General features: G+C 43.6%; 1 protein-coding gene across 2 annotated transcripts in view; it reads left to right on the top strand.

The window, feature by feature from the left end:
- Window positions 1-26,469, top strand: part of QTMAN (queuosine-tRNA mannosyltransferase) — a 56,391-nt gene that overhangs the window by 17,778 nt on the left and 12,144 nt on the right. For both annotated transcript variants that reach the window (XM_068102477.2, XM_068102478.2), the window contains exons 3-9: window positions 780-917; window positions 1,026-1,193; window positions 3,805-3,978; window positions 4,580-4,762; window positions 14,779-14,888; window positions 23,504-23,648; window positions 23,829-23,899. In XM_068102477.2, the coding sequence (XP_067958578.2) occupies window positions 780-917; window positions 1,026-1,193; window positions 3,805-3,978; window positions 4,580-4,762; window positions 14,779-14,888; window positions 23,504-23,648; window positions 23,829-23,899 (989 nt within the window). The remainder of the gene's footprint in view (window positions 1-779; window positions 918-1,025; window positions 1,194-3,804; window positions 3,979-4,579; window positions 4,763-14,778; window positions 14,889-23,503; window positions 23,649-23,828; window positions 23,900-26,469) is intronic.

Below are 26,469 nucleotides of genomic sequence, written 5' to 3'. Positions count from 1 at the left end.
CTCGATCACTCCCAAAAATATAATTTAACTGGGTTACATATATGAAGAGAAAACATGCGTACTGTTTATGTGCATATTTAATACATTGTAATTGAATAGCTCGGATAATTCCAATTGCATCCGCCCTCCCTCCAAAGGAAGGAAATGGCCAAGATTGACGATTTAAAAAAAAAAATCAAAACCTGCTTGAATCAAACGAAACTTGCACATGCACAACCTCAGGGTGCCCTCATTAATGCCTGAAAGTTTCAGCTTCCGAAGTCAAATCCTGTCGGAGGAGTAAATGGTACATGCAGTACATACATACACTTGCTCCATTATACTGCACAGTACATCGGTTAAACTATTCTTTTGAACTTGTTTTGTAATAATTTGAATACACAAAGGAAGGGAGCACTCAAAGCAACATCTACCTTGTACATTACCCAAAATTTGGGGTGGAAAGAGTATAATTCAGAAATTTTTTACCCTCACCTGAATGACAAATAGCTCACTAAAACTACTGATAAAATCACCTATATACTTCTTCTCGCAGTGTTTATTGAGATTAGCTCCACACTTTTGATAAATGAAGCCGAGTTAAACTATTACTCTCCGACAGAGGGTTAAAACCTCTCACAAACATCAGGTTTATAGACATGCGTACATCTTATACCTTCAGGGTCGACTTAACATGATTGATGACATACTACATGTATTCACGTTGCTTGGCGCTCATAACATGTTGGTTGCTGTTTTCCTTTTACCTGTGCTCTGGCCCTGCATTCGATCTCTCCTAGGCAGCTGGTGGATCTGCTTGTGTCCGAGTTCGGAAAGAATTGTGTGCTGTACTCATTGCCGGCCAAGAAGTGGCACTGGCGCGCCCGCACCTCTGCTTTGTGTTTTTCCCAAAGCATCCCTAAAAGCGAGCACTACCGGTACAAAGGAGCATGTTACTTTGGTTGTATACGCACGTCGAAAAATACTTTGTATCATGCTTCCTCTCATCGCCAATGCCTGGCTGTGTCTTTTTGTCCCTGGTGCAGCGTGCTGTTCACCAGCTCCGTTCTCAACCTGGCCGAACTCTTGGCCCTGCGTCCAGATTTAGCTGCTCTTCACAAGGTCCTTTATTTTCATGAGAATCAGCTGGTCTATCCAGTTCGGAATGCTCGTGAGCGAGACTTCCAGTATGGATACAACCAGGTCATTTCTTGGTATGTTAGTGCATTATGCTGCCCTACCAGGATCATAATTTTGTGTGCGGCTTTTTGTGTACGGAACATATAGGGTCCATATTCATGTTATTTGCACCAAAATGGCAGCGTTTTGTACCACCCCACTCATCGCCCCCATTGTCCTTTGATATCCCCTTTCCTTACTTCCTAATTTCCTTCTTTCCATCCTCATTCCACAAAGCCTGGTGTTGGCTTAGCGGTTAGGGTGCCGGCTTGGGATCCTAGGATCCCGGGTTCGAATCCCGGTCGATCGCTGAATTAACGCCAGGGGGGTTGACTCAGCCTGTCATCCTTCCGAGGTCGGCAAATTGAGCACCAGTTCACTGGTAATTCCCTGTGGGTCGCAAGAGGCGACTAACAGGTTTGGTGGCAGGAAGGGTATCTGGCCATAAAACATTGCTTCAAAAAGGGGACCACGGTGCCCGAAAAAGGCCAACCCCTACCCTGTCGGGAAAAATGGCTTCTAAAGGTGGTTCCATCCTCATTCCACAATCCAAAATTATCCTTTTTTCCCCCCTGTCTTCATTCCTTCTCTTCCTTTTATAACTTTTTTTTCCAAATTATCTCTCCCACCTCACTCTCTTAATAGTAATCTTTAAAAAGCCTATAACTGGTCACTATATATTTTTTTCCAATACAAAAGTTTATTTGGGCATTTGCATTTCGATTTGCCTAAGGATACATGCGACCAAAGTTGTTCAGAATGATGTATGTGTATACGAATACGCTTTGTGGCACACGTGTGTATTTGCACACGTTAGAACATGCTAGGTATTAGCCTTGGGTTTGATTCACAGCCAAGTTGGAATCTCACATTATACGACCATAACATTGTGCTTCATTGGGTGAAGACAAGTAGAACAAGAAAGAGCAACCAGAGATTTGAGACCCTCATGCGGCATTTGTGTAGTTTTGTGTCGCGTAATTAGTAATAGACGTAACTAATACATAATTATATGTAATTAATACGTTCCAATACGTAAGTAGTACATAATTAGTAGATGTACTCGCACCCAAATTGTATGTATTTCACATACATATTGCTTATGCTCCAATAGTACATAATTAATAGATCTACTCAGATTGCCTTAGTATGTATTTAATGGATATACGTTCTAATGGTACGTAATTAGTAGATGTAATCACGTTCCAATGAAATGTAATTAATAGACATACTCGCATTGCATTAGTTCATAATCCATGGAAGTACTTGCATTTAAACAGTACGTAATTAATGGATGGACTCATGTTCCAACGGCACACAATTAATAAACGTACTCGCACTATAACTTGAGAACGGTTGAAGTGATCTAATTAAAACTTGGTACAGGTATGTATAATATTGTAAAGATTAAATGATTCAATTTTGGGGTCAAAGGTCAATTCTGTAATAGGTCTATAACTTGAGAATGGCTGAAGTGATCAAATTCAAATTTGGTACGGGTATGTATAATGATGTAAAGATTGAATGATTAGAATTTGGGGTCAATAGGTCAAAGATCAAAGTCTGTAATAGGTCTATAACTTGAGAATGGCTAAAGGGATCTAATTTAAACTTGGTACAGATATGCATAATGATGTAAAGATTAACTGATTAGATTTTGATTGTCCTGAGGTCAAAGGCCAAAGGTCAGAGGTCAGAGGTCATGTCAGGTAAAAATGTGAGAACTTGTGAACAGCTGAAGGGATTTCAATTAAAACTTGGTACAGGTATGTATAATGATGTAAACATAAAATGATTACATTTTGGGGGCAATAGGGCAAAGGTCAGAGGTCATATCAGGTAAAAATGTGCTAACTTGGGCACAGCTGAATGGATTTAAATCAAACTTAATACAAGTATTATAATGATGCAATAATGTGGGCGGAGGCATATCAGTCGATGTCGTCACGTCGAAGAGTGACGTTCTAGTTATTTTAGCACTCCAGGTCAAAACCTGGAGGGAGCATGACCTTCCCTTCCTATCTATGCTCTGGCGGCCTGTGCACATGTGTGCTCCACAGGGGCTTGTCTCAGCTAAATCTGAACTGGGACCGTTCTCTCTAAAACACCGCCGCAAAACTTGCAAGGCCGCAACTATGAAAAGCACAGATTACAAACGATAAAGTATTAAAAGAGGATTATGGAATAAGCTGTTTTAGACATAAATATTAGGAGAGGAGATGACGTGCTTTCTGTACAAATTTTGATGCTTGGCAAGGGTTATACTGGGTGGTTTGCCATTGCCATCCCAGATATACATATATATTTCCACTGGAATGCAGTCGTCCAATTTTCCAGCGCACACTTCAAAAGTTCAAAGCCTCTTTGGTTGATGCAACTTAAACGCTGATATCGCATTTAATTCATACACCTAAATCACAGCTTGCAATAACCCAAGAGATTAACCTCGATGTTAACCCCAGCAGTTCGACTGTGGTTAACCTAAGCCCTGTATGCTACGCATTTTCTGCCTGATTTGTTTCCAAATTTGTTTTCTGGTTCCCACTAAGCATGCACAGTTCAACCCAGCTGGTCTCATTTTTCTGAGTGCACTGATGCCCTGTTTTGCTTCCACCCCATCCTGACCCCCTCCTTGGACTGTGGAAGCCTTGTTGCCAACGTGGTTGCCTTCAACTCGCACTACAACATGGAGTCTTTTCTCTCATCTATCTACTCATTCATGAAGCTAATTCCCGACTACATTCCCAAAGACCTGACCGAGGCTGTCCGGCCCAAATGCCATGTCCTACCCTTTCCCATAGTTTTCCCTGCTCTTCCCAGGTAGGAATTTCCACAATTTTTGCTTTTTTCCTTCTCAATCTATTTATTTTATGATGACAGCTCATACATTCTGTTAGCATGGGGTGGAGAGGGTAGAGGGACAGTGAGGAAGGGGAGGTGGTTGGGGATGGAGAGGGGTGTTCTAGCTCCTCCACGAGCCTTGACTTTGTATGCAAAAAAAGAGAGTTTAATTATTATGTGTAGTTGTTTGTCCAATGATGGTGTTTTCATGATGTAGCTTGGTTGTGGAAACTCGAGCCAGCCAGGTTTTGTAACTGTAGCCAGCAGATTAGTGATATTATTCAGAGGTTTTAGCAATAGTCGTTTAATTGTCATGGCACTATTTTATCCTCCTGCCCCCATTTTGCTATTGGAATCCAACTAAGGAGCTCGTATGAAATGTCAACCGGTGGATGTGTGGGTAAGCAAGTCCTAGTGAGCAATGAGTACAAATTTTCAATGGCAAGGGAGAAAGGAAATGTTGTTGTCGATCGGACCTATAGGAGGTGACACAACTATAAAATGGATTGATATTAGAGTACAAGAATGTTATTTTAGTAGTTGTCGTAGAATGTTGTTTGATTCCTTCTTTATTGTTTAGTTTTCCGCCAGATGTTCTGCACATGCAAGAAAACGCAAAAGATGAGGAAGATGTTTTGGCCCAGGAACGAGAACCAGAAGGTGATTTGGCGGTCTCTAAGGATTTGAGAAGCCGCGGTTTGAGACCAGCTGAGCCGATTGGTTCATCCCAGGATGCTTTGCATATTGTTTGGCCTCATCGTTGGTAAGGAATGGTTCCTAAAGGCAATGGGTGATTATATTGGGATTACGACTCCATTGATTGTTTATCGTTCTCAGAAAAAAATATAATCCAGCTCCCTTTTGTTTGAAAAGTAGAGGATGACTACATCCTTATTTGTGGTTTTCCAGAAATCAATATTCAGCAAGAACAACTTGTAGTTGAGAGAGTGCGTACTTGAGGATAAAATAGACAGGGCCAACGTTAGCATTACCTGGGCATAGGCTCAGGTCTTTACTTTCGACCATTGAATGGTCTTCCAGGGCTAGGCAGGCGATGCTGCCAAGTAGTTTGTGTCCCCAGAAGAAAAGAGGGAGAGGGTGTCTTATGACATGTCTCAGCACCTATTTGTAGGCATGTGACCCCTCCCCTCTCCTCTAAACATTCCCTTATCCCCCTCCATCCCTACTTTCCCCCCTCTCCAGAGGGTATTTAAGTACTAGCATACATTGCCTGCATAGTTCTGAATAATGAAGAATACTTATTTGATGGTCAAAATGTTAGATCTGAGCTTTACCACTAATTGATTAGCAGAGTTCGTGGTGCCTTCACTTCCTCGAGTTTGTCCATCACTATCTATTTTGTGCATGTTCTTTCCTGAACTTTCTTGGCCATGCAATCTTTTGTTCTTCTTTTCATCTACATTATCCCACCAAAAGTCATGGAACACTCATTTCCAGTTTTGCGAATGCCTGCACATGCATCTGACTTCTAGAACTATTTTTATTGTTGAAAGTTTCAACATAAATAATGGGGGAATGGTCTATATGTGTGGCAATGTTTGTGTGTGTGTGCCAATGTCAGCAAAATAGAGAAGAGTTAAAAGAAAATTGAAGAAAGGGGATGTGAAAGATAGTTCGTTGCTTAACACTTGGTCTTCGAATTGTCAAGACGGCTTGTTGTTTGCATCAAAATATTTGAGTGAATCTGAGGTCCTAGTCGACCATTGCCTGCACTGCGTCGATGGCACAAGGGAATGATTTGGTTGTTGGGAGAGAGAGAGGGAATGTGAAGGTTTGCGAAGCAGAAGGAACAGAAGAGGGAACAATACAAAAGGAAAGCCGAGATGCTCTTTGCATTGGCACTATGATGTCACAGAAGCTTGGTTATTAGCAATATCACTCGGTGCAGTAAGTGAACGAATGTATCGTTATGATGGTGTCTGCCTTCAATCATTGATCCACGCACATCTTGAGCACACGTCCCGGCCGTTATGTTTAATATACTGTGGCGTTACGGTTGCTGAGTCTGGTGAATAAGAACTATTTACTGCCGTTTATGTGACTTGAACCGGCTCAGCTACAAGCTTTGACATGTTTGGATTTCCGTTCTTGTAAATCACAAATTGAGATTGTTGAGCGCATGGTTTTTTTCAATCTTTGTAACTCATTCAAATTTGACCAACGCTGGCCCCATTGGTCCAGAAAAGAATATATATTTGAGGTGCCATTTTCCTATTCCTCAAGAAGGGGGAAATAACCGATGCAACTCAGCCTTATTACCAAGGTCACCGAGGAAAATGTCAACTAAGAGGTTCAGCAAGATGTGCAATATTTCCTCCAACCGGTACATTTCTACTCTTTTTGCCTCAAATATTTCCTTTTAGCTGAATATCCAAGGCCTTTTTGTTGATGACATTACTATATAAATTGGGGCTGCAGAGGATTGTATCATAACCACTACTACTAGTACTCTTTTTAAATACAAGGTTGAGGCTCGTGGAGAACCTAAGGGTGGTGGGATGGCATGGGGCACGGGTTTTTTTTGTATGTACAGTCAAGGCTCATGGAAGAGCTAGTACAATGAACGGATCAGGACGTAACAGGACAAAAGGAACAATAGAGAGATTGAGGGGTTGGACACACAATTTGGTACCAACAGCAGAGTTGAAGGACAAGATAGAGGCAGACTTGGACACACAATGGGTGTGGGAAGGAATGGGGGGCAGGAAAGAAAAACGACATATAGAAGGAGGAGGGCTTGGGGAAAGAGGGTGCTAATGAGGGTAGAAAGGATCATGGTTTGGGATTGGGGATGATCTGAGATGGTGGTGAACAGCTGTTTTGAAAACCTGGAAGGAAGAATGAGATTGGAAAGAATGTGGAAGTTCATTCCACACAGTTGGGGAAAAAAGAATGAAAAAGTGGAGGTGAGCAGTGATCCTGGATTTAGTGAGTTTTGCCAGAAGGGGATTGATGGTGGACCATGGGCGCTCAGCAGAAACCCGGAGTGGGCGAAGTGTGGGGAGGGGAGGGGGGGGCGAGTCAGAGAGATCATTGATGAAGATCAGGAATAGGACTGTGCCCAGAGCACTGCTTTGGGGCGCTCCAGCCTTGACAGGGAGAGGAGATGATAGAGGCCACACCTTTGTGAGACACACATTGGCTATGAGATTAGAGGAAGTCAGTGAGCCATGTGTGGAATTGGCCTTGGATGCCACAGGCAAACAGTTTGAAGAGCAAGGCAGAATGCCAGACTGTATTGAAAGTACGAGATACACTGCCTTCAGAAAGTATTTAAACCCCTTAACTTTTTCACATTTTGTTGTGTTCCAGCCTGAATTTAAATGGATTAAAGTGAGATTTTTTTTGTCACTGATCTACAAATAATACCCCATAATGTCAATGGATTTCTTTTTTAAGAAACTCTTACAAAATAATTACAAATGAAAAGCAGAAATGTCTTTATTCAACAAGTATTCAACCCGTTTGCTATGACACTCCAAATTGAACTCAGGTGCATCCAATTTCCTTTGATCATCCTTGGGACAACTACCAAGACTCTTCCGAGAGCTGGCCGTCTGACCAAACTGAGCAACTGGCCAAGAAGGACCTTGGCCAGGGAGGTGACCAAGTACCCAATGACTACTCTGACAGAACTACAGAGTTCCTCTGCTAAGAAGTGAGAACCTGCCAGAAGGACAACAGTCTCTACAGCACTTCACAGAGCTAGGGTTTATGGGAGAGTGGCCAGACAGGACGCACATGACAGCATACCTGGAGTTTGCAAAAAAGGCATGTGAAAGACTCAGAGCATGAGTCAAAATATTCTGTAGACTGATGAGATGAAAATTTAACTCATTGGTCTGAGTGCTAGGTGCTATGTCTGGTGGAAACCGAGCACAGCTCATCACCCATCTAACATTATCCCTACCATGAAGCATGGTAGTGGCAGCATCATGTTATGGGGATGCTTTTCAGAGGCAGAGACTAGGAGACTTGCAACACAGGAAAATCCTTGAGGAGAACCTGATGCAGAGTGAAAAAAGACCATAGACTACGGTGAAGATTTACCTTCTACCAGGCCAATGACCCCAAGAACACAGTCAAATCAACACTGGAATGGCTTAAGAATAAGAATGTGAACAGCTTTCAGTGGCCCAGCCAAAGCCCAGACTTGAATCCCATTGAGAATCTGTGGAAAGCCCTCAAGATTGCTGTTCACTGATGCTCCCCATTCAACTTGACTGAGCTTGAGCAAATCTGCAAGGAAGAATGGGAGAATGGGAGCAACTCCCCAAATCCAGATGAGAAAAGCTCATACAGACATACCCAAGAAGACTCGAAGCTGTAATCACTTCTACGTAAGTATTGACTCAGGGGGTTGAATACTTATGTAAATTAGCCCCCCCGCCCCCCCCTCAAAAGTTTGCCATTGATCCATCAAATTGTCCATTTCATCAATATTAAAATTGATGATCTTGATCGAAGCTCGGGTCAATAGGATGAAAAGTGACGCTTTTTGAGATGGAAATTGATGATATTAGAAGTGTGACCTAGAGTGACCTTTGACCTTAAAATAGTTGATTTCCCAATTCAGTGATGCACTATGTAATTGCTGTTTAATTTTCAAGTTAATAAGATGAAAAGTGATGATTTTTCAGATGAACATTGATGATTTGTTGATATGTGTGGGAAAATTGCATGCTCAGTCACGGTCACCCAGATATCTCAGATGGCAGAGCACTGGTACGGTTTTCCAGGGGACCTGGGTTCGATTCCTGGTATGGGCATGTACTTTTCTCACATATATCAATTTAATTATTTGATCCTGTTCATTAATCCAATTGCTTCACTACGCCCCCAGTGGTGTTTATTAATAGAGGACATGGATTTGTCCCCCCATTGGAGGAATACCCTCTCGTGTTCAGGCCGTTGGTGCTTCTATGGTTGGCAGCAAGTGCCCTGGAAGCATTGACGAAAAGAGAGTGGCAATCATATGTGTGGGAAAATTGCATGCTTTTTCAGGGTCGCTCTGATTGCTCAGATGGCAGAGCACTGGTACGGTTTTCCAGAGGACCTGGGTTCGATTCCTGGTATGGGCATGTAATTTTCCCACATATATCAATTTGAAAATTTATGATTTTGGAAGTTTGACCTTGAGTTGACCTTTGACCTTTTGAACTCTTAAAAATAGTTGCTTTACCAATTTATTTACTCAATATACAAATGCTGTTCAATTTTCAAGTCGATCGGATGAAAAATGGCGATTTTAGAAATTCGACCTCAAGATTACCTTTGACCTCAAAATAAATAGGCTTCTCAATTGTGACGACCTCCACAACTTGGTGAAGTTTCACGACGATTGGTTTGGAATTGTGACGTGTAGGCAAGTGACAGACAGACAGACAGACCCAGGCAGATTAACAAACACAACCGGCCAATATACTTGGAAAATTTTCGATTTTGCAAGTAACAAACAAACGGACCCAAATGCAACACCATGGGTTATAATACAACAACAACAACAACAACAACAACAACAACAACAACAGTAACAACAACAACATGGGTAATAATAATGACTGGCATATTAATTGCAACAGTGGATCGATGTTACAAGTTGTAGCCCGGTCAAAAAGATTGTCAAGATCTTGCACCCAGAGGTGAATTAGCTTCTTGACATTCGGGACACAGAAGAATACGAGACAAAAATAAATCATCAAAGAGACCTGTACGGTGCACACCGCGCGTGGATCTGCTCCCCCATGATCACTCCCGGCTCTGTCCGGGGTCCCATTCGGACCCCGCTGCTGTCTCGCGCAGGGCTTGGTCTCACAGTGACTTGTGTGCCGGACCAAGCACGTTCTCCACACACCACCTTTGGAATTGAATTTGCACCTTCAAATCCCATGCACATTGAGAATTCTGCATCGAGTTATAACGTCCTTGGCCTTCATGTAACCTCACCTTTTTATACAAACAATTTTGTCCTTACCTGTTTACATTTTGTCCTTACCCGTTTACATTTTGTCCTTACCCGTTTACATTTTGTCCTTACCTGTTTACATTTTGTCCTTACCTGTTTCTGAACAGTAGCATACTCACTGTGTGGCTGTGCTGCGAGGACAATATGTGATTTATTGGCAGGGAAATCCGTTACTAGTCATTAATTAATCTGTGCTTTTCCTTCACAAGATCAAAGTGAAAAAGGGCGGGGTTGCAATCAATCTGGAAGGCACAATTAAGGTAATCCAGTTGCTGTGATGGTTTTGGTGCTCAAACGATCCCTCAAAACGCGTCGGGTGCAGGTTGGCGTGGCGGTCGCATGCTGTGCGCAAATTTGGCAGAATGATGACGCCATTGGAAGCAACAATGAAAGTCGTAGGTTTTTTTTTGATGTTACCTCCATAGTGGGCAAGCCATACTTATTTTTGACTATTTTTTCGACTTTTTAATTTTTCTGAATACAAGATCTAGGCTTGTGGAAGAGTTAGTGCACAGACCAGATGAGCACACAACATAACAAAGGGAACAGCAGGAGAAAGGGGTTAACGCCAATAGCAGGGTGAAGGGAGAAGGTAGACGGAGATGGACAAACAATGGATGCAGGTAACGGTGAGATGGATACATCAGCAAATTTTTGGGAGGCGTTTGGCATGATTTAACGGGTGTAGAAAAGATAATGACTTTGAATGGGGAATGACCTGACATGGTGGTGAACAGCTGTTTTGAAGACCCGGAGGGAATAATTGGATCAAAGAGTGTGCATGGCAGTTCCACAGGTGGGACAAGAGGAATAAATGAGTGGAGGTGAGCAATGGTTCTGGATTTATGCACTTTTACTGTATGAGGGGGTTCCTGGTGCAACGTGTGCGTCCAGCAGACACTTGTGGGGGTGGGGTGCGGGGGAGGACAGAACATGGAGAGGGCAGAGGGTGCAAGTCCAGAAATGAGGCAGAATAAGCCAGAGAGACCAGCAACCTGTCAGCGATGGTGAAGTGATCGGCCTATATAGCCTCAGCTTCATCGCAGGAGATTCCAATGATCTTGAAAGGCTTCGTCTCCATGGCATCAAGCTGAGCAAGATATGAGGCAAGGGAGCTAGCCTAAAGGAGAGAGCAGTACTCCATCAAGCTGCAGATGAAAGCCTTGTGGGTGGATAGAAGCTCAGGTGTGTCGTGAAAAGTCCAAGGAAGGACTTTGCACAACAGAGGATGTCCATTTGGCGTCTGGCTTTTGGAGGCCAACTTTCAAATGTGGCTTGCCCAAGGGAGATCATGCCTCAGACTGACCCAAGAGTCTGTGACTGAATCATTTAAGACAGTTGTTGGAAAATTAGAAGGGAGGGTTTGCCGAATGGTTATTTTGGATCGGGAGAGTGAGTGTGTGTAATTTCTCGGTATTGAAAGATATGATCCAAGTGTTTGACCAGTTTGTGATTGTCAAGGTTTGATGAGAGGGAAGAGACTGCTGCCTGTCTGTCAGAAGGATGAGGGAAGTCACAGCAGAGAGTGGAGTCATCAGCAAACAGATAAAGAGGATTTTCCAGATAGTCAGTGAGATCATTGATGAAGATTCAGAATACTATGGGGCCCAGAACACTGTCTTGGGGTACTCCAGCCTTGACAGGGAGAGAAGAAAGGATTCTGTTGAGAGTCACACTTTGGCTACAAGAGTGAAGGAAGTCAGAAATCCAGGGGTTGGCCTTGGATTCCATAAGCAGATGGTTTGTAGAGCAAGGCCGGATGCCACACTGTATCAAACCTCGAGATATGTCCAGACAGACAGCCCTGATCTCATGTCTTTTACTGAGGGCCTCTATCCATTGTTGGGAGAGTATAAGCAGCATGTCCAAGATAGAGTGACCAGGTCTGAATCTGAATTGGTGATCTGAGATGAGGCTGTTGGAGAAAAGGAATGATTTTATGTCAACTGCAATGATGGATTCCATGACCTTGCTAATGATTGAAAGTAAGCTAATTAATTGGTCTGTGGTTAAGGGGGTCGGTTTTTGCACCTTCTATGTAATGCTGTGATTGTGGCTGATTTCCAAGCAGATGGAAGATGATCAAGGGTAAATGGCCGGGTGAAAAAGGCAGATAAAGGAAGTGCAAGAGCAGCAGAGCAGATTTTTAGGATGCGTGCGCTGATGCCGTCCTGTCCAGTTGCAGATTCAGATTCAGAGTCAAGGGTTGCCAGAAACCTTTCCACCTTCTCAGGTGCAAAAGACACAATCCAGGAGCAGTTGGGTACGACTCGGAAGGGTGGGTACAGAGAGAGGGGGAGAGAGAGGTTCGGGACACAAGACTTTGAAGCAAACACAGATTTGAGCCATTCAGCCGTCTCACGAGTGAAATTGGTTGTGGTTCCGTTTGAAGTGAGGGATGGGATGGAAGGGGAGCGAACGTACACCCAAGCCCGACATGACAAGGATAATTTTGTATGCTATTGATAATTTCATATGGTATTGATTGGATAATTTAAGATGTGTTTGTGAGCGGATTAACATTTCATTGCTGATCCAATCGGCAAACATTGCAGGGCAATGGTTTCTACAGTGTTTTATATTAACAATTGTACAATGAGGCGGGAAAAAAACGTATTGACTTGTACTCCGAAAAATATGGTATTGGCAGAAAAGCCCGTCAAAATTACCGGTGACCTTTCTGTATTTTCGCACTACTCGGCCATGAAAACTCAATCTAAAACCGAAATTACGCACAAAAGCCTTCATTTATTACACAAATTACTCATCCCTTTATTTGGATGGTGTATAAGCCACAGACTGCCGCCACGATCGCTCCCGAAAATAATAAAAACTGGAAAGCATCTGAAAATGAAATCCCGTTCACGTCCGCTATGTAGTCAGACTTCATCCGTATGCTAAATATGATGAAAGCAGCGGAAAACAAAATACAAATTGATGATTTTAGGCAACCTTGACCTTTTGACCTCAAAAGCAATAGGCTTCAGTGACCCAATAAGCAATCCCTGTTCAAATTTCAAGTCAATCAGATGGAAAATAACGACTTTGTGACCTTGACCGTTTGACCTCAAAACAATCAGTTTCTAGTATTTTGTTGGTGAACCAGTTCAGTGACCCAATATGCACATTCTTAAAATTTTAGGTCAATTGCATGAAAATTGGTAATTTTATGTAACATTGACCTTTGATCTGTTCACCCAATTATTAATTTGCTTCTCCATATTCTCATAAAGCTTTGATGAAAATTTGAGGACAAAAGCACCAATGATAAAACATGATGGGCTAATAACCCGGGTTACATACATGAAACAAAAATATGCCGAGTGTTATGTACATATATAATACATTGTGGTTACATAGCTCGGATAATTCCAATGGCACGAGTCCATGGGTAGGCCTATGCACCTTCACAAAATAGCGAACGTATGATTTTACTTTCAGGTTGCAATTGTGGGTGGAGACGGGCCAGATGTCCAACCAATGAGGCGAAAGCAGTCAGTCCACACATACATGCATACATAGTCCAAAAACGAACTGGCCCCTCTCGGCCTCTCCTGTCCACTTTTTTTTAACAATCCTCTTGAGAAAGTTCATTCATTCAAACTCATGGATCTCAGTATCAGTCATGATCTTTCTTGGGCAAACCACATTTCAAAGTTGGCCTCCAAAGCCAGCCGCCGACTGGGCATCCTCCATCGTACAATGTCTTTCCTTGGCACACCTGAGCTCCTATCCACCTATAAGGCTTTCATCAGCAGCTTAATGGAGTACTGCGCTCCCCTCTTGGTGCGCTCCCCTGCCTCACATCTTGCTCAGCTTAACATCATGGACACCAAGGCCTTCAAGGTTATTGGAATCTTCCGTGATGAAATTTCATTTATCACAACATATGAAGAAGGCATGAGATAAAGACGCTGCACCACCTCGATAGACCGTTGCTTGCTGACACAGATAGATGTGATAAAACCCGATTGGTCAGTGCTGCAACCAATCAATGAGTGAATAAAGGCAACATAGCGACAGCTGCTCAACCTCAATGTATTGCCATAGATTATGCATATGGGAAAAATTCCTTTTATATTTACGTTTTTCGTTTTACATTAAGTTTTTTAGGAACTCATCTCGAGTGCAAATCAAGGATTTCCTGTATACATTCAAACAAACAACACCATTACACACACACATCCTTTATCTGCTGTGTAACCAGAAATGTGTGTATCACTGCCTTTGCTGCACATATTTTAATCCGCATATATCGCGTGCCACGCAAACACCAGGCTTGTGTTACACACAAACAAGCAAAGGAATTTAGTAAAGTCAGTCTGGCAAAATGTTATGCAAATCAGCATTCCGACTTCTAGGGTTTGTCACCCAATGGGCAAATGGCACTCGAGCTCTCCCTCTGCCCATGGGTGACTCTATCCAGCATCAAAGGAAAGGCCTTCATCAGAGCATCGCTTTGTCAAACATATATGCTGAATAACATTTGCACGTCAACAGTGGTGATTCGACACAAATTTGTGGGTACGCAACAACTGTCGGATCATCCTGGGTTAGTCGGGGCATGCTGTGGTTTTGACGTCGAGTAGGCTTAATGCGTTTGTGGTAGATTCACCATTACTCCTCCCAAACAGGAGACCTGTAGCTGTACTCACGATGTGGGAGAGTAATATTAGATGGAGCAATTTTTAAGTGAAAGAAACATTATGAGCATTAAGTTCCAGGAGATGTCGGAAATAGCTGCATTTCAAATGTGCACTTCAAGGATATCTGGCTGTGTCTTCTTCCCACAGGGAGCATGACAAAGACCCAGAGGCCTTCTTCTCCTGTATATTCGCCCTGAAGAAGAACGGCTTGTCCTTCCGCCTTTCGGTGATTGGAGAATCCTATTCGGAGGTTCCAGGTGAGCCATATCTGTGAGCTCCTCGTATGACTCATCTCTGCCTTACTTAGAGGCCAAAGACCCCCAAAAAACCCAAAGACTGAAAACATCGAAAAGACCCAAAATACCCTGAAGACCCTTAAAGACCCAAAATACCATAAAGAACCAAACAATCCAAAGGACTGAAACGACCATGAAACCCTTAAAGACCCTGAGGACCCAGTGGACCCCAAAAACCCAAATTACTCCTAAAACCCAAAGTACCCCAAAGACCCAGAGGAACGAAAAGACGAGAGGGCCCAAAGATCCAGAGGACCTAAAAGACTCAAATTACCCAAAAGACTCAGATGAACAAGAAGACCAAAAAGACACAAAAGACCCCGAAGACCCAAAATACCCAAAAGACCCTGAAGACCCAAAAGATGCCAAGGCCCCAAATGACCCAGAGGACACAAAAGACCCTGAGGTCCCAAAAGACCCCAAGGACCCAAAATATCCTGATGATGCAAAAGACCCTGCGCACCCAAAAGACCCAAATGACCCAGAGGACCCAAACGACCCCGAGGACTTCAAAGACCCAAAATAAGAGTAATTATGTATCTTACATTGGAATTGTACATGGTGGCTTGTAAACCGAGCCTCAAGGTCGATGTACAGAAGCGTTTGTGTTTTTTAAAATCACAACAAATACACGGTGCATGGAGGTGAAACTCGCTGCACATGATGTGCAATGTGCGCAGAGTAAAATGAGTGTTCATGTATGTCTGTAGGATGTCTAATAAATAAAGAAGATACAGGCACACCTGACACTAGGCCGAGGCTTCAGACTTTGGCACGCTCACATGGCTGCACTGTCAAATAAACTGTTCCAAGCCATCATTTTTGACGGGCTTTATACTAATAAATATATATATATATATATATACATATATATGCATAGTGATAGGGCCTTTACAAAAATCGAATTGTCTTGTTCTTGTCACCTTTGTTTTGTTTTGTCATAATCGTCTCTATCTTTTTGAAATATCATGCTATATATCGTTTTGGCCCTATCACTCAATGAAGTAATCACTTAAAAAAAATAAAAAAAATAATCGTATGCGGATCCGGATTTGGATCTTCACCAAAAGCAAATAGATTTGGCCTTGTCCCTCAACCAACCTCTCCACCAAGTTTCATCCAAATCCATCCATAACGTTTTGAAATATCTTGTTCCCAAACAGACAGACAGGCAGGCAAACAGAAAGGGGTGACAACATAACCTCCATCCACCTTTGGTGGTGGATGTAATTATGATCAGAGCGGTTGCATTTTTTTATTTGTATGCCTTAATCTCATTCATTCAGAACATCAGACAGTTAGGGGGGAGGGGGGAGGCGATGCACAACTCACTCGTCTTCCCTCCAGGTCTTCAAGAGATCTGATCACCACCATCTCAAATGGTGAGCTCCTTGCTCCAATCCAAAACCATGATCTTTCTACCCCCGTTAACCCACCCCAAAGCTCACCTCCTTCCAATTTTCCAGTTTTTTCTTCCTGACAGTTTGCTTCTGTATCCATCGTGTCCATCCCATGCATCCACCCAGCCATCTTTCCTCCTTGCTTCCCTTATTTGTCCGTCTTCCCCTATTTTATCCTTCAAACCTGCTGTTGCTCCCCCCCCCCCCCCCCGTCCCTCTTTATATTGTTCCTTTTGTTCTGTTGCATCCTGATCCATTCAATATTCTCGCTCTTCCAGGAGCCTGGACGTTGTATACAAATAAAAAGGTGAGGGTGGTGAATGAATGGGTCAGAGGGGATGGAGACACGGCGAGTGGGTTTGGGAAGCAGTTGAAAAAAAATGGATGCGACCAAAACTATCCGAACCTGAGACATAGGGTCGAAATAAGTAGAATTATCATGAAAAAATACACCGAAGTGAGCACTCGATACGAAGAACAATTGACAAAAACAGAGGACATCAATTCAACGGCAGCACAGACGAATCTGGGACGATTGCTTTGATTTTTGGAAGCAGATCACTCATAGGATCAGGAGAAGTATCCCCAACCAGGGAACTATTAATTTTACCTGTCTAATAAAACACCTTTAGGCATCTGGGAGAGTTTGAGGTTTGCAATGTGTTTGATCGATTCTCTTTATTGGCAACTGGTCACATTCATTGTTACGTACACTATTTACATCCACAGCACAGCAAATAACTGTTTATTTTATTTAAGCTGGTTCTTTGTTCGAGGCATCATAGGGCATTAGGTCACGTGTTCCCAAGGTCAATTGTTTGCGTGTTTGTAAGTCGCGAGCTCAAGCTGATGGTGCTGCATCTTGGAGCAGGGCATCCTATGAATGTCCAAGGAACTCCAGCTATCATTTTTGCAATTGAATTGTGGAAGTTAAAGATCCCCTCCACCCCGCCCCCCTGCCCCCCCCCCCCCGGATATGGTGCATACCTTTTTCCCCCAATTCAATGTATCCTCGCACTCCCTGCATTTAGCATTAGGACTCAGGTGTGACGGATATGGTGCATACCTTTTTCCCCAATTCAATATATCCTCGCACTCCTTACATTTAGCATTAAGACTCAGGTGTGGTCGATATGGTGCTGGATATGGTGCATACCTTTTTCCCCAATTCAATGTATCCTCGCACTCCCTACATTTAGCATTAGGACTCAGGTGTGACGGATATGGTGCATACCTTTTTTCCCCAATTCAATGTATCCTCGCACTCCCTACATTTAGCATTAGGACTCAGGTGTAGTCGATTTGGTGCTGGATATGGTGCATACCTTTTTCCCCCCAATTCAATGTATCCTCACACTACCTACATTTAGCATTAGGACTTAGGTGTGGTCGATATGGTGCTGGATATGGTGCATACCTTTTTTCCCCCAATTCAATGCATCCTCGCACTACCTACATTTAGCATTAGGACTCAGGTGTGGTGGATAAGGTGCATACTGTTACGTGCTCCTCCCCAAACCCCGGTCACGGTGTACCTCCGAGCCCTGAAAGGAATCACGGCAGAAATAAGTGCTATTATGTGTGCCAATGACCAAAGGTGAAACCACACCAATCAGTTGTTACCAAAAAACAAGTATTGTATTAGTATTGCACAATAATAACAGCACAAGTACAATATGTTTCAATTGCACAACAAAAATACCATATAATTCCTATGATGGTACCACCAGTTTCTTACTCAATAACTCACGGTGCTCCACGTGAGCGAAAGGTAACATTCCCAAAGTCACTGTCCCGGCACCAGGCCAAAGTCGATCCACGCTCCGGTGATCACAAGAAAAAGGTTGTATTGAGACCAGAATCCCGGGCGGCTGACAGTCAACGCTGCCGACAAGCTGCTGGGGGGGTGTCGGGCCGACCTTGGTCAGGCAAAGGTGCACCCAAAAGGTGACTGGGAATGCACACCTTCGGTTCACCAGACAATGACGCTGGTATGAACGTTCAGCGGCTCCCAAACGGAGAACCACGAATTCCCAATCGAAATCCATGTTACACACGCGAACCAGGCTAACGGCTGGGGCGCGGTGAAATGGCTGGAGCGAGGTGAAAAGGCTGGAGCGAGGCGAAATGGCGGACGGGCCCGTAATGGAGGCGTACCTGCTCTCCAACAACGATTCTCTTCGGAATCGACTGCAAAACCCGTCACGCAGGTTTATCTGTCACAGTGATCACGACTCTGTCACAGGAATCCCTTTCCCGGGAAAACCAATGTTCGCTCGTGACACACGTTCGCCAGCGTCCGCTCGAGACCTCAAAGCCGATCGGCCGTTCTCTCACGACCTCACTTGCTCCACTTTCGCTTCCTCTTCTTCTTCTTCCGGTTTCCCCCGATCCATTTCGTTTTTTTTTTTAAACACTAATTTTTTTCTTTTGAAGACAGTTATTTCCATTTCACTCAAACTATACCAAGAATAGTACATGGAACTAAAAATGCTGACAGTGGATGAAAACCACAACGACGGAAGTGACGAATCCGTAACAATACCTTTTTTCCCCCAATTCAATGTATCCTCGCACTACCTACATTTAGCATTAGGACTCAGGTGTGGTGGATACGGTGCTGGATATGGTGCATACCTTTTTTCCCCAATTCAATGTATCCTCACACTCCCTACATTTAGCATTAGGACTCAGGTGTGACGGATATGGTGCATACCTTTTTCCCCAATTCAATGTATCCTCGTACTACCTAAATTTAGCATTAGGCCTGAGGTGTGGTGGATATGGTGATTATGGTGCATACCTTTTTCCCCCAATTCAATGTATCCTCGCACTACCTACATTTAGCATTAGGACTCAGGTGTGGTGGATGTGGTGCTGGATATGGTGCATACCTTTTTCCCCCAATTCAATGTATCCTCGCACTACCTACATTTAGCATTAGGACTCGGGTGTGGTCGATATGGTGCTGGATATGGTGCATACCTTTTTTCCCCAATTCAATGTATCCTCACACTCCCTACATTTAGCATTAGGACTCAGGTGTGCTGGATATGGTGCATACCTTTTTTCCTCAATTCAATGTATTGTTACGGAGTCCTCTACAATCTCCTGGTCTCGGTAACCTCCGAACCCCGAGAGGAACCCCGGCAGAAAGATATATATGTTAATCCGTGTCGAAATCAATAGGGAAACCACACCATGAGTTATCCACAACCAAATAATACAGACTTGGCATTTAATATGGAATTTTTTTTTTTGTGGGGGTGAACTTACTTTTCAAGATGACTTAGAACCAAAAGTTCATTAGAATTATGTTGAAATTATTCTAGATTTTGTTAATGTGACCTTTAAAAGAAACAAAAACCACATTTGACATTTTGAAGCAAATAAATTGATCCTTGAAAGTGATGTAAACTGATATCGAACTCAATTCACGGACAGTACTGTGTTAAACTTCTGTACGTTTTCTAGAAGTAGCTCTTTATTTTGCACATTAGCCAAAAAAAAATTCAACAAAAACAAAAGTTAAATTATGACTGGGATTACGGACAGTAAAATGACAGTTCAGTACTTCGTGTAACCCCCACGAGCATTCAGGAGAGCACGTACACGTCAAGGCATGCTGTTCACGAGATTTGCCAAGGTTTGGACAGGAATCGCTTGCCATGCAGTGACAATAGCCTGCTGCAATTCACGCACAGTGGTAGGCTGCTGGTCCAAGTTGTCTATTTGACACGTTAATTCTGCCCACAAGTTCTCTATCGGATTCATATCCGGGGACATGGCAGGCCACTCCATATGCTCGACACCATGGTCAGCAAGAAAGTGTTGGATCATGCGAGCACGATGAGGCCGTGCATTGTCATCTTGGAAGACAAAGTTTCCTCGAAAGGCTGCACGAGCAAATGGAAGCAATGTTTCTTCCAGAATGGCCCTGTACTTGAACTGGTTCAGGTTTCCATTCAGAACAACCAGGTCAGTTTTTCCCCCTGCATGAAAAGCAGCCCAAACGGTCACCCCACCACCTCCAGCTTGGACTCTTGGCACAATACAATCTTCGTTGTAGGCTTCATGCACTTGTCTGCGCACTCGGTTGAGGCCATCTTGACGATAGACCAGAAATCTAGACTCGTCACTGAAGGTCACGTGATTCCAGTGTCCTGGCTGCCATTGACGGTGCTCTCTGGCCCACTGCAATCGGCGCTGGCTGTGTTGTCTTGTCAGGCGTGGCTTTCTCAGGGGACGCCTGGCACGATAGCCTGCTTGAACCAGTCATTGGTTGACTAGCCTTCTGGATACAGGCACATTTGTCAGTTGCTGCCACTCAGCCCGAAGCCGATTCGCTGACTTGGTACGGCCATTGCAGACTAACCGGTGCAGCTGGCGATAATCTCTCCTTGTGGTTCTGCGGGGACATCCTGGCCTCGGTATTGGAGTAGGGACACCCCTCTGACCATTTCGTTTCAGGATCTTTGACACCTGACCTTGAGTGATGCCATACTGCCGAGCAATAGCACGCTGTTTCATGCCGGAATTTCGTAAAGCCACCACTCCACGACAAACAGCATTGTCGAGTTGATGGACCATCTCCAGAGGAAGCGGCAATAACTTTTGTAGATGTGCAGCAGTTGTTTTCCACTAATACAGAACGCAACAACCCTTATATACCCGATTGTGAAGCCAATCGTCAAATGTACCTGTCCTTACATTTTGTCACGCCACCTGTGATATTATCCTGTTATTGACTTCTTGCTGCGAAAGACAATCAGTGACATGGTTCTTTTAACAAAGAAATCACCGAAGCGTAAAAGAAACTCACCAGATTGATATACTGAGTTCAGAAAGTAAACCTAAGTCAAGAAAAAAAAAAATTCCATATTAAATGCCAAGTCTGTATATTAAAGAGCACACAGGAATCACGATACAACAATAATAGTAATCAACCCTTCAATCAATATCTTAAGATGTACCACCTTATCTAGTAACTTAACCCCAAACTCTCGGCACTCCCAGGAAATGGAACCGAGCCCTCCTCAATGTCTCTATAACCCTCCAAGGCGAAGTTGATTCGCTCCAGCGATCGTTGGAACCATGTCCGATCCAGATCAATTGAGGCGTAGGCGGTCGATGCGACACCGAAGTCGCGTGGTCCAACACCCAGCAAACTCGCGGTAGAATGGAAAATCTCCAAAGACGCGCGCCGACGTACACGTTTGCCGTTCAATCAGCGAATCGGCGTGTACTCCTCAGACGCCGCTTTATTGCACAGCCGTCCCCGGCAAACCACCGGAGGATAAGCCCAACCGACGCGACAAGAACCTTTTCCGATGAAGGTAGCGCACGGGGCGAAATGGCGGACGGCTCTCACTCGAGCCGCGGCCTTGAGGTGAAGATTCTCTGGAATTTCACCCTTGTACCTGGCTTCGCAGGCTTTTCCACAACTCCAGCGATAACACCGATTGCCCAAGATTCCTTTCAAGGACTCAAAGTTCACTCGCCATGTACGCTTGACCACGCTAGGTACGGAGCTTTTTCAGAACGCCTTTCACTGTCCTCTGCCTTATTCTTCTTCGCTCGTCGTTTTTTTGTCCAGGGCACCATTTCCTGTATCATTTTAAGTTAACCTTTTTAACTTTAGATAGCTGTTCCTGAATCATAAACCTTTTGAGAATAATAATAATACATAATATCAGAAACATGTCAAGTGGGTGAAAACCACAACAGCGGAAGTGACGAATCCGTAACAGTATCCTCGCACTACTTACATTTAGCATTAGGACTCAGGTGTGGTCGATATGGTGCTGGATATGGTGCATACCTTTTTTCCTCAATTCAATGTATCCTCGCACTACCTACATTTAGCATTATGGCTCAGGTGTGACGGATATGGTGCATACCTTTTTCCCCAATTCAATGTATCCTCGCACTACCTAAATTTAGCATTCGGCCTCAGGTGTGGTGGATATGGTGCATACCTTTTTTCCCAATTCAATGTATCCTCGCACTACCTACATTTAGCATTAGGACTCAGGTGTGGTGGATATGGTGCTGGATATGGTGCATACCTTTTTTCCTCAATTCAATGTATCCTCGCACTACCTACATTTAGCATTATGGCTCAGGTGTGACGGATATGGTGCATACCTTTTTCCCCAATTCAATGTATCCTCGCACTACCTAAATTTAGCATTAGGCCTCAAGGTTGGTGAATATGGTGCATACCTCCCCCCCCCCCCCCCCCAATTCAAGTTTTTGGAGCTCCTAATAAGCTATATTGCAAAAGTAGTGAATTTTTGAGTGCTCCACTAGCATAATCTTTCAGGTTTAATTTGACCCATTTTATTTGGCTCCACAATCCCACCATAAACAAACTTGCTCGCACTGCTTCTGGCAGCGAGCTAAGTCTCGAGGAGGCCGCGTGAGCAGCAAGGGCACAATTGCCTTCGGGATGCCCGCCGGTCTCGGTCTCGTGTCACATTTCTCGCTTTAATGGCTTTTTGGCACCATTTATTAAATTTGTTTTAGAGCATTATAAAAAAAGAGGGTATCATTTATGGAGATAGCTGCTGTACAGGGTAATCCAAGCGTGTATTTCCGCTAACGATTCCCTCTCGCCTAACGACCAGCCCTGTCATTACCTGCCTGGTGAAGTCCCCGCAATCCCATTTCGCTTCGCACTGATATTGCATTGCTCCATTTCTTTTAATTTCACCTTCATTAACGGCCTGTGGTGATACGCGGGTTAAATGAGCCACGAAGCCAGTTTGATTAAGCTAACTGCAGATATTGTACATGTAATGTGTCTGTAATATTGGCTAAATAAATTGGAGCCACTTATGCTGAGAACAGCGCATTTCGAGCCGGTTTCAGTTGTTGCATTCCTGCCTCCATCGCCGTTCTCTGCCCTATTAGGCCAAACGCTTTTTGCGCTTCTTCTTGAACACTTCGAGGAAAGTTTCTGAGGAGTGCAGTCACCTTTTTCGTGCAGATTTAATAGTGCGCAGCTAAGATTTAAGACATTGCATGTCAAGAAGATTGACTGCTCGCTCCAAATTGGATTCTTCGTCGCATTTATGCCATTAAAGCGTGTTTTGCGTCCTGACCTCCCAAGACTGCTGTTTATTACTAAAGTCGACGTGATGCTTCTTCTCCTTCTACTTCCATTCACCTCAGATGTCTTTGTGGAAGCGAAGCGCATCCTGGATCTGGAAATCGCTCACTGGGGCTACCAAGCAGAGAGGATGGACTACTACAGCGTCCTGCGCTCTGCCGACGTCGTCGTCTCGACTGCCAGACACGAATTCTTCGGTGTTGCAATGTAACGTCCCCTTCGCTCGCTCCACCTTGATGGACGCGTCTTGTTGTTTTATCATCGCTGTAAGGCTTCAGCGGGAGTACGATCATTATGGTGCTTACCCCATAATAACCTGGAATGCATGCAAATGATTGTTTAACTAAACATTATGCTTTTAAATTGGCAGCACGCTGTTCCCACCAGGTTGGAGGCCGTCCACTGCGGTTGCTACCCACTTTGTCCCAAAGCTCTGGTTTACCCAGAAATATTTCCCGGTGAGTGTTCTTTCTCAGCCCAGCGTGATGATCTGCCAACCTGCACCTCATGTGTGGCTCATCACACTGGCATTAGCCAGGTGTTATAAGGAAGCATCTGCCAGCGCTGCCGCAGCATACACGATTATCTGCAGTCCCCAGAGGAAGGCTGCGGACTTGCTGAAGACCGTGTAGACTAAGTGCACAAACAAACCGTTTATCAGAATTGCATTTTTAAAAAGCTTTCATTACGAAGTGCCACCAAAGTTGGCGCTTTGTGCCATCAGCTTGGCGGTTGTGAGCAGGATTATGCATTTCCAGCTCGATTTCATTCCTCATCCTTTTTTTATGCCTCCGCCGACAAAATCGCCGGAGACATTATGTTTTCGGTTGTCCGTCCGTCCTTCCGTCCGGGCTAAACCTGGTTTTTCTCATCAACCATAAATCCGACTCAGACTAAACTTTCAGGGTAGGAGTGACACCCATGCAGAATGTTTTTATGATAATTGTGACGTCATGGGCCACGTGGTATGGCAGCCATCTTGGATTAAAAGCAAATTAAAAAAAAAAGATTTCTCAGAAACCGCTGAATGGAAAAATTTGAAACTTGGCGCATTGTCAAGTACTCCCAATAGGGAACAAAAGCATGATAACGATGACATAGGTGAAGTGGTTTACCAGCCAAAAATGTTTCAACCAAATTCCTTATGATAAAAATCTGAAATTGCATGCACATGATCTACGACCCATTTGTGTTGAAATATTAAATTTATGACATCATAGGTCACATGCTTTGGCAGCCATATTGGATTGAAGGAAAATATTAAATAATTATATCTCTGAAACAGCTCACCCGATCAATGAAAAAATTTACAAATATCTAACAGCACTGTTGCATATAGTTTGAAAATGATGTCATAGGTCACGTGGTTTGGCAGCCATATTGGATAGAAAAAACTAACCTTATCCAATCAACACAAATCTTCACAAACGTGATCCCCTACTAGTACAGCGGATAAGCTCTCATATTTTAACAAATTGTGCATTTTTTGAGAAAAGCATGAAATTTCTAGCATAGTTAGTATATACCATAAGGTTTATTTTCAGATGTGGAGGGAAGTCAGATTTGACCTCTGAGGACCGTGAGACGTCAAATGCAAAATGGCCGCCATTCCACCGAGTCTAATGTTCAAACGCGCTTAATTTTGGAACCAAACAGTGTAGAAAAACATTATAGGTGTCATTTCCAACTAAATTGGGGATGCCCATTCATTTGGTGATACTTTTGAGATCGCTTTGGTGATACTGACTCTCCCAGTCTTTCACGCTTTCACAGGGTGTGATACTGCATCTGCATTCGATGGCAGAGGAAAGAAGACTGCCTGCGAAACTTGGAAGTCTTTCCCAGAGGTGAATGATGCTTTCAATGAACTCCTAGGTATGCGAAGTGAGGTCAGTGAAGGCTCAATGTTACTGCTAGAGCAGATTTGTGGTGCTGATGTACGACCGAACCAGTGAGAGCACGGAAGTGAATGATGCCAGGAAACAGCTCTTCACACAGAAGTGTAGAACTCTAGAGAACATTCCTCTAACCCAGGCAGCACTCAAGCAGAACATCAAGCACACTTGCTACCAGGCCAACTGTTGGAACCAGGCATTGGTCATGGATCCAGAGATTCCAGAACCATCTGACTGGGGTTGGACAATGGAGACAACTGGGTGGCAGTCTCTTTGGACCACTCTCCCTGAAGCATCAAAATCGTGCCATGAATTGATCCACTGTGGCTGCAAGAAAGGGTGCACTGGACGCTGCAAGTGTGCCAAAGCTGCACTCAAGTGCACTGCACTGTGCTTCTGTTCTGGAGACTGTTGGATTTTGATCATTACCAATTTTCATCATTGCACTTGATTTAATGTAAGCTTTTGTGGACATACTTGGTTAACTACAGTTATTTTTTCAGAGGTTATTGCATCATTCCTTGCAGTGTAAACACTTTTTTTCATCATTTCTGGTCTTTGGGTGTTCTGTACCTATCCCTGTACCTGAAAAAATAAAGTTTTAAAAGTTCAAATGATCTTTTTCCAATAGCAGTTCCAACTGCAGTATCATAAGAATAGATATTTAACGTAATTTGACCTTGACCATGACCTAAATGCATGTCCTTGAGTTCTGGCGATCTCAAAGGTATCACCAAATGAATGGGCATCCCCAATTTAGTTGGAAATGACACCTAAAATGCTTTTCTACACTGTTTGGTTCCAAAATTAAGCGCGTTTGAACATTAGACTCGGTGGACTGGCGACCATTTTGGATTTGACCTCTCACGGTCCTCAGAGGTCAAATCTGACTTCCCTCCACATCTGAAAATAAACCTTATGGTATGCACTAACTATGTTAGAAATGTCATGCTTTTCTCATAAAATGCACAATTTTTGTGTTTATCTGCTGCACTATACCCATACATATGCAGAGTGTGGGACTATGCATGCGGGACTATGCAGACATCCACCCATTGTGGGACTATGCGGAGGCATATTGGCGACAGTTGCATTGTTCCAGTTCATCCTTTTAGAATTGTGGGCAAAGGTTC

Source organism: Myxine glutinosa, chromosome 7, assembly GCF_964187855.1.
Source record: "Myxine glutinosa chromosome 7, kmMyxGlut1.1, whole genome shotgun sequence".
Taxonomy (NCBI): Eukaryota; Metazoa; Chordata; class Myxini; order Myxiniformes; family Myxinidae; genus Myxine; species Myxine glutinosa.
The sequence above is the reverse complement of the archived record's forward strand: the minus strand, read 5'-3'. Positions and strand labels throughout refer to the sequence as shown.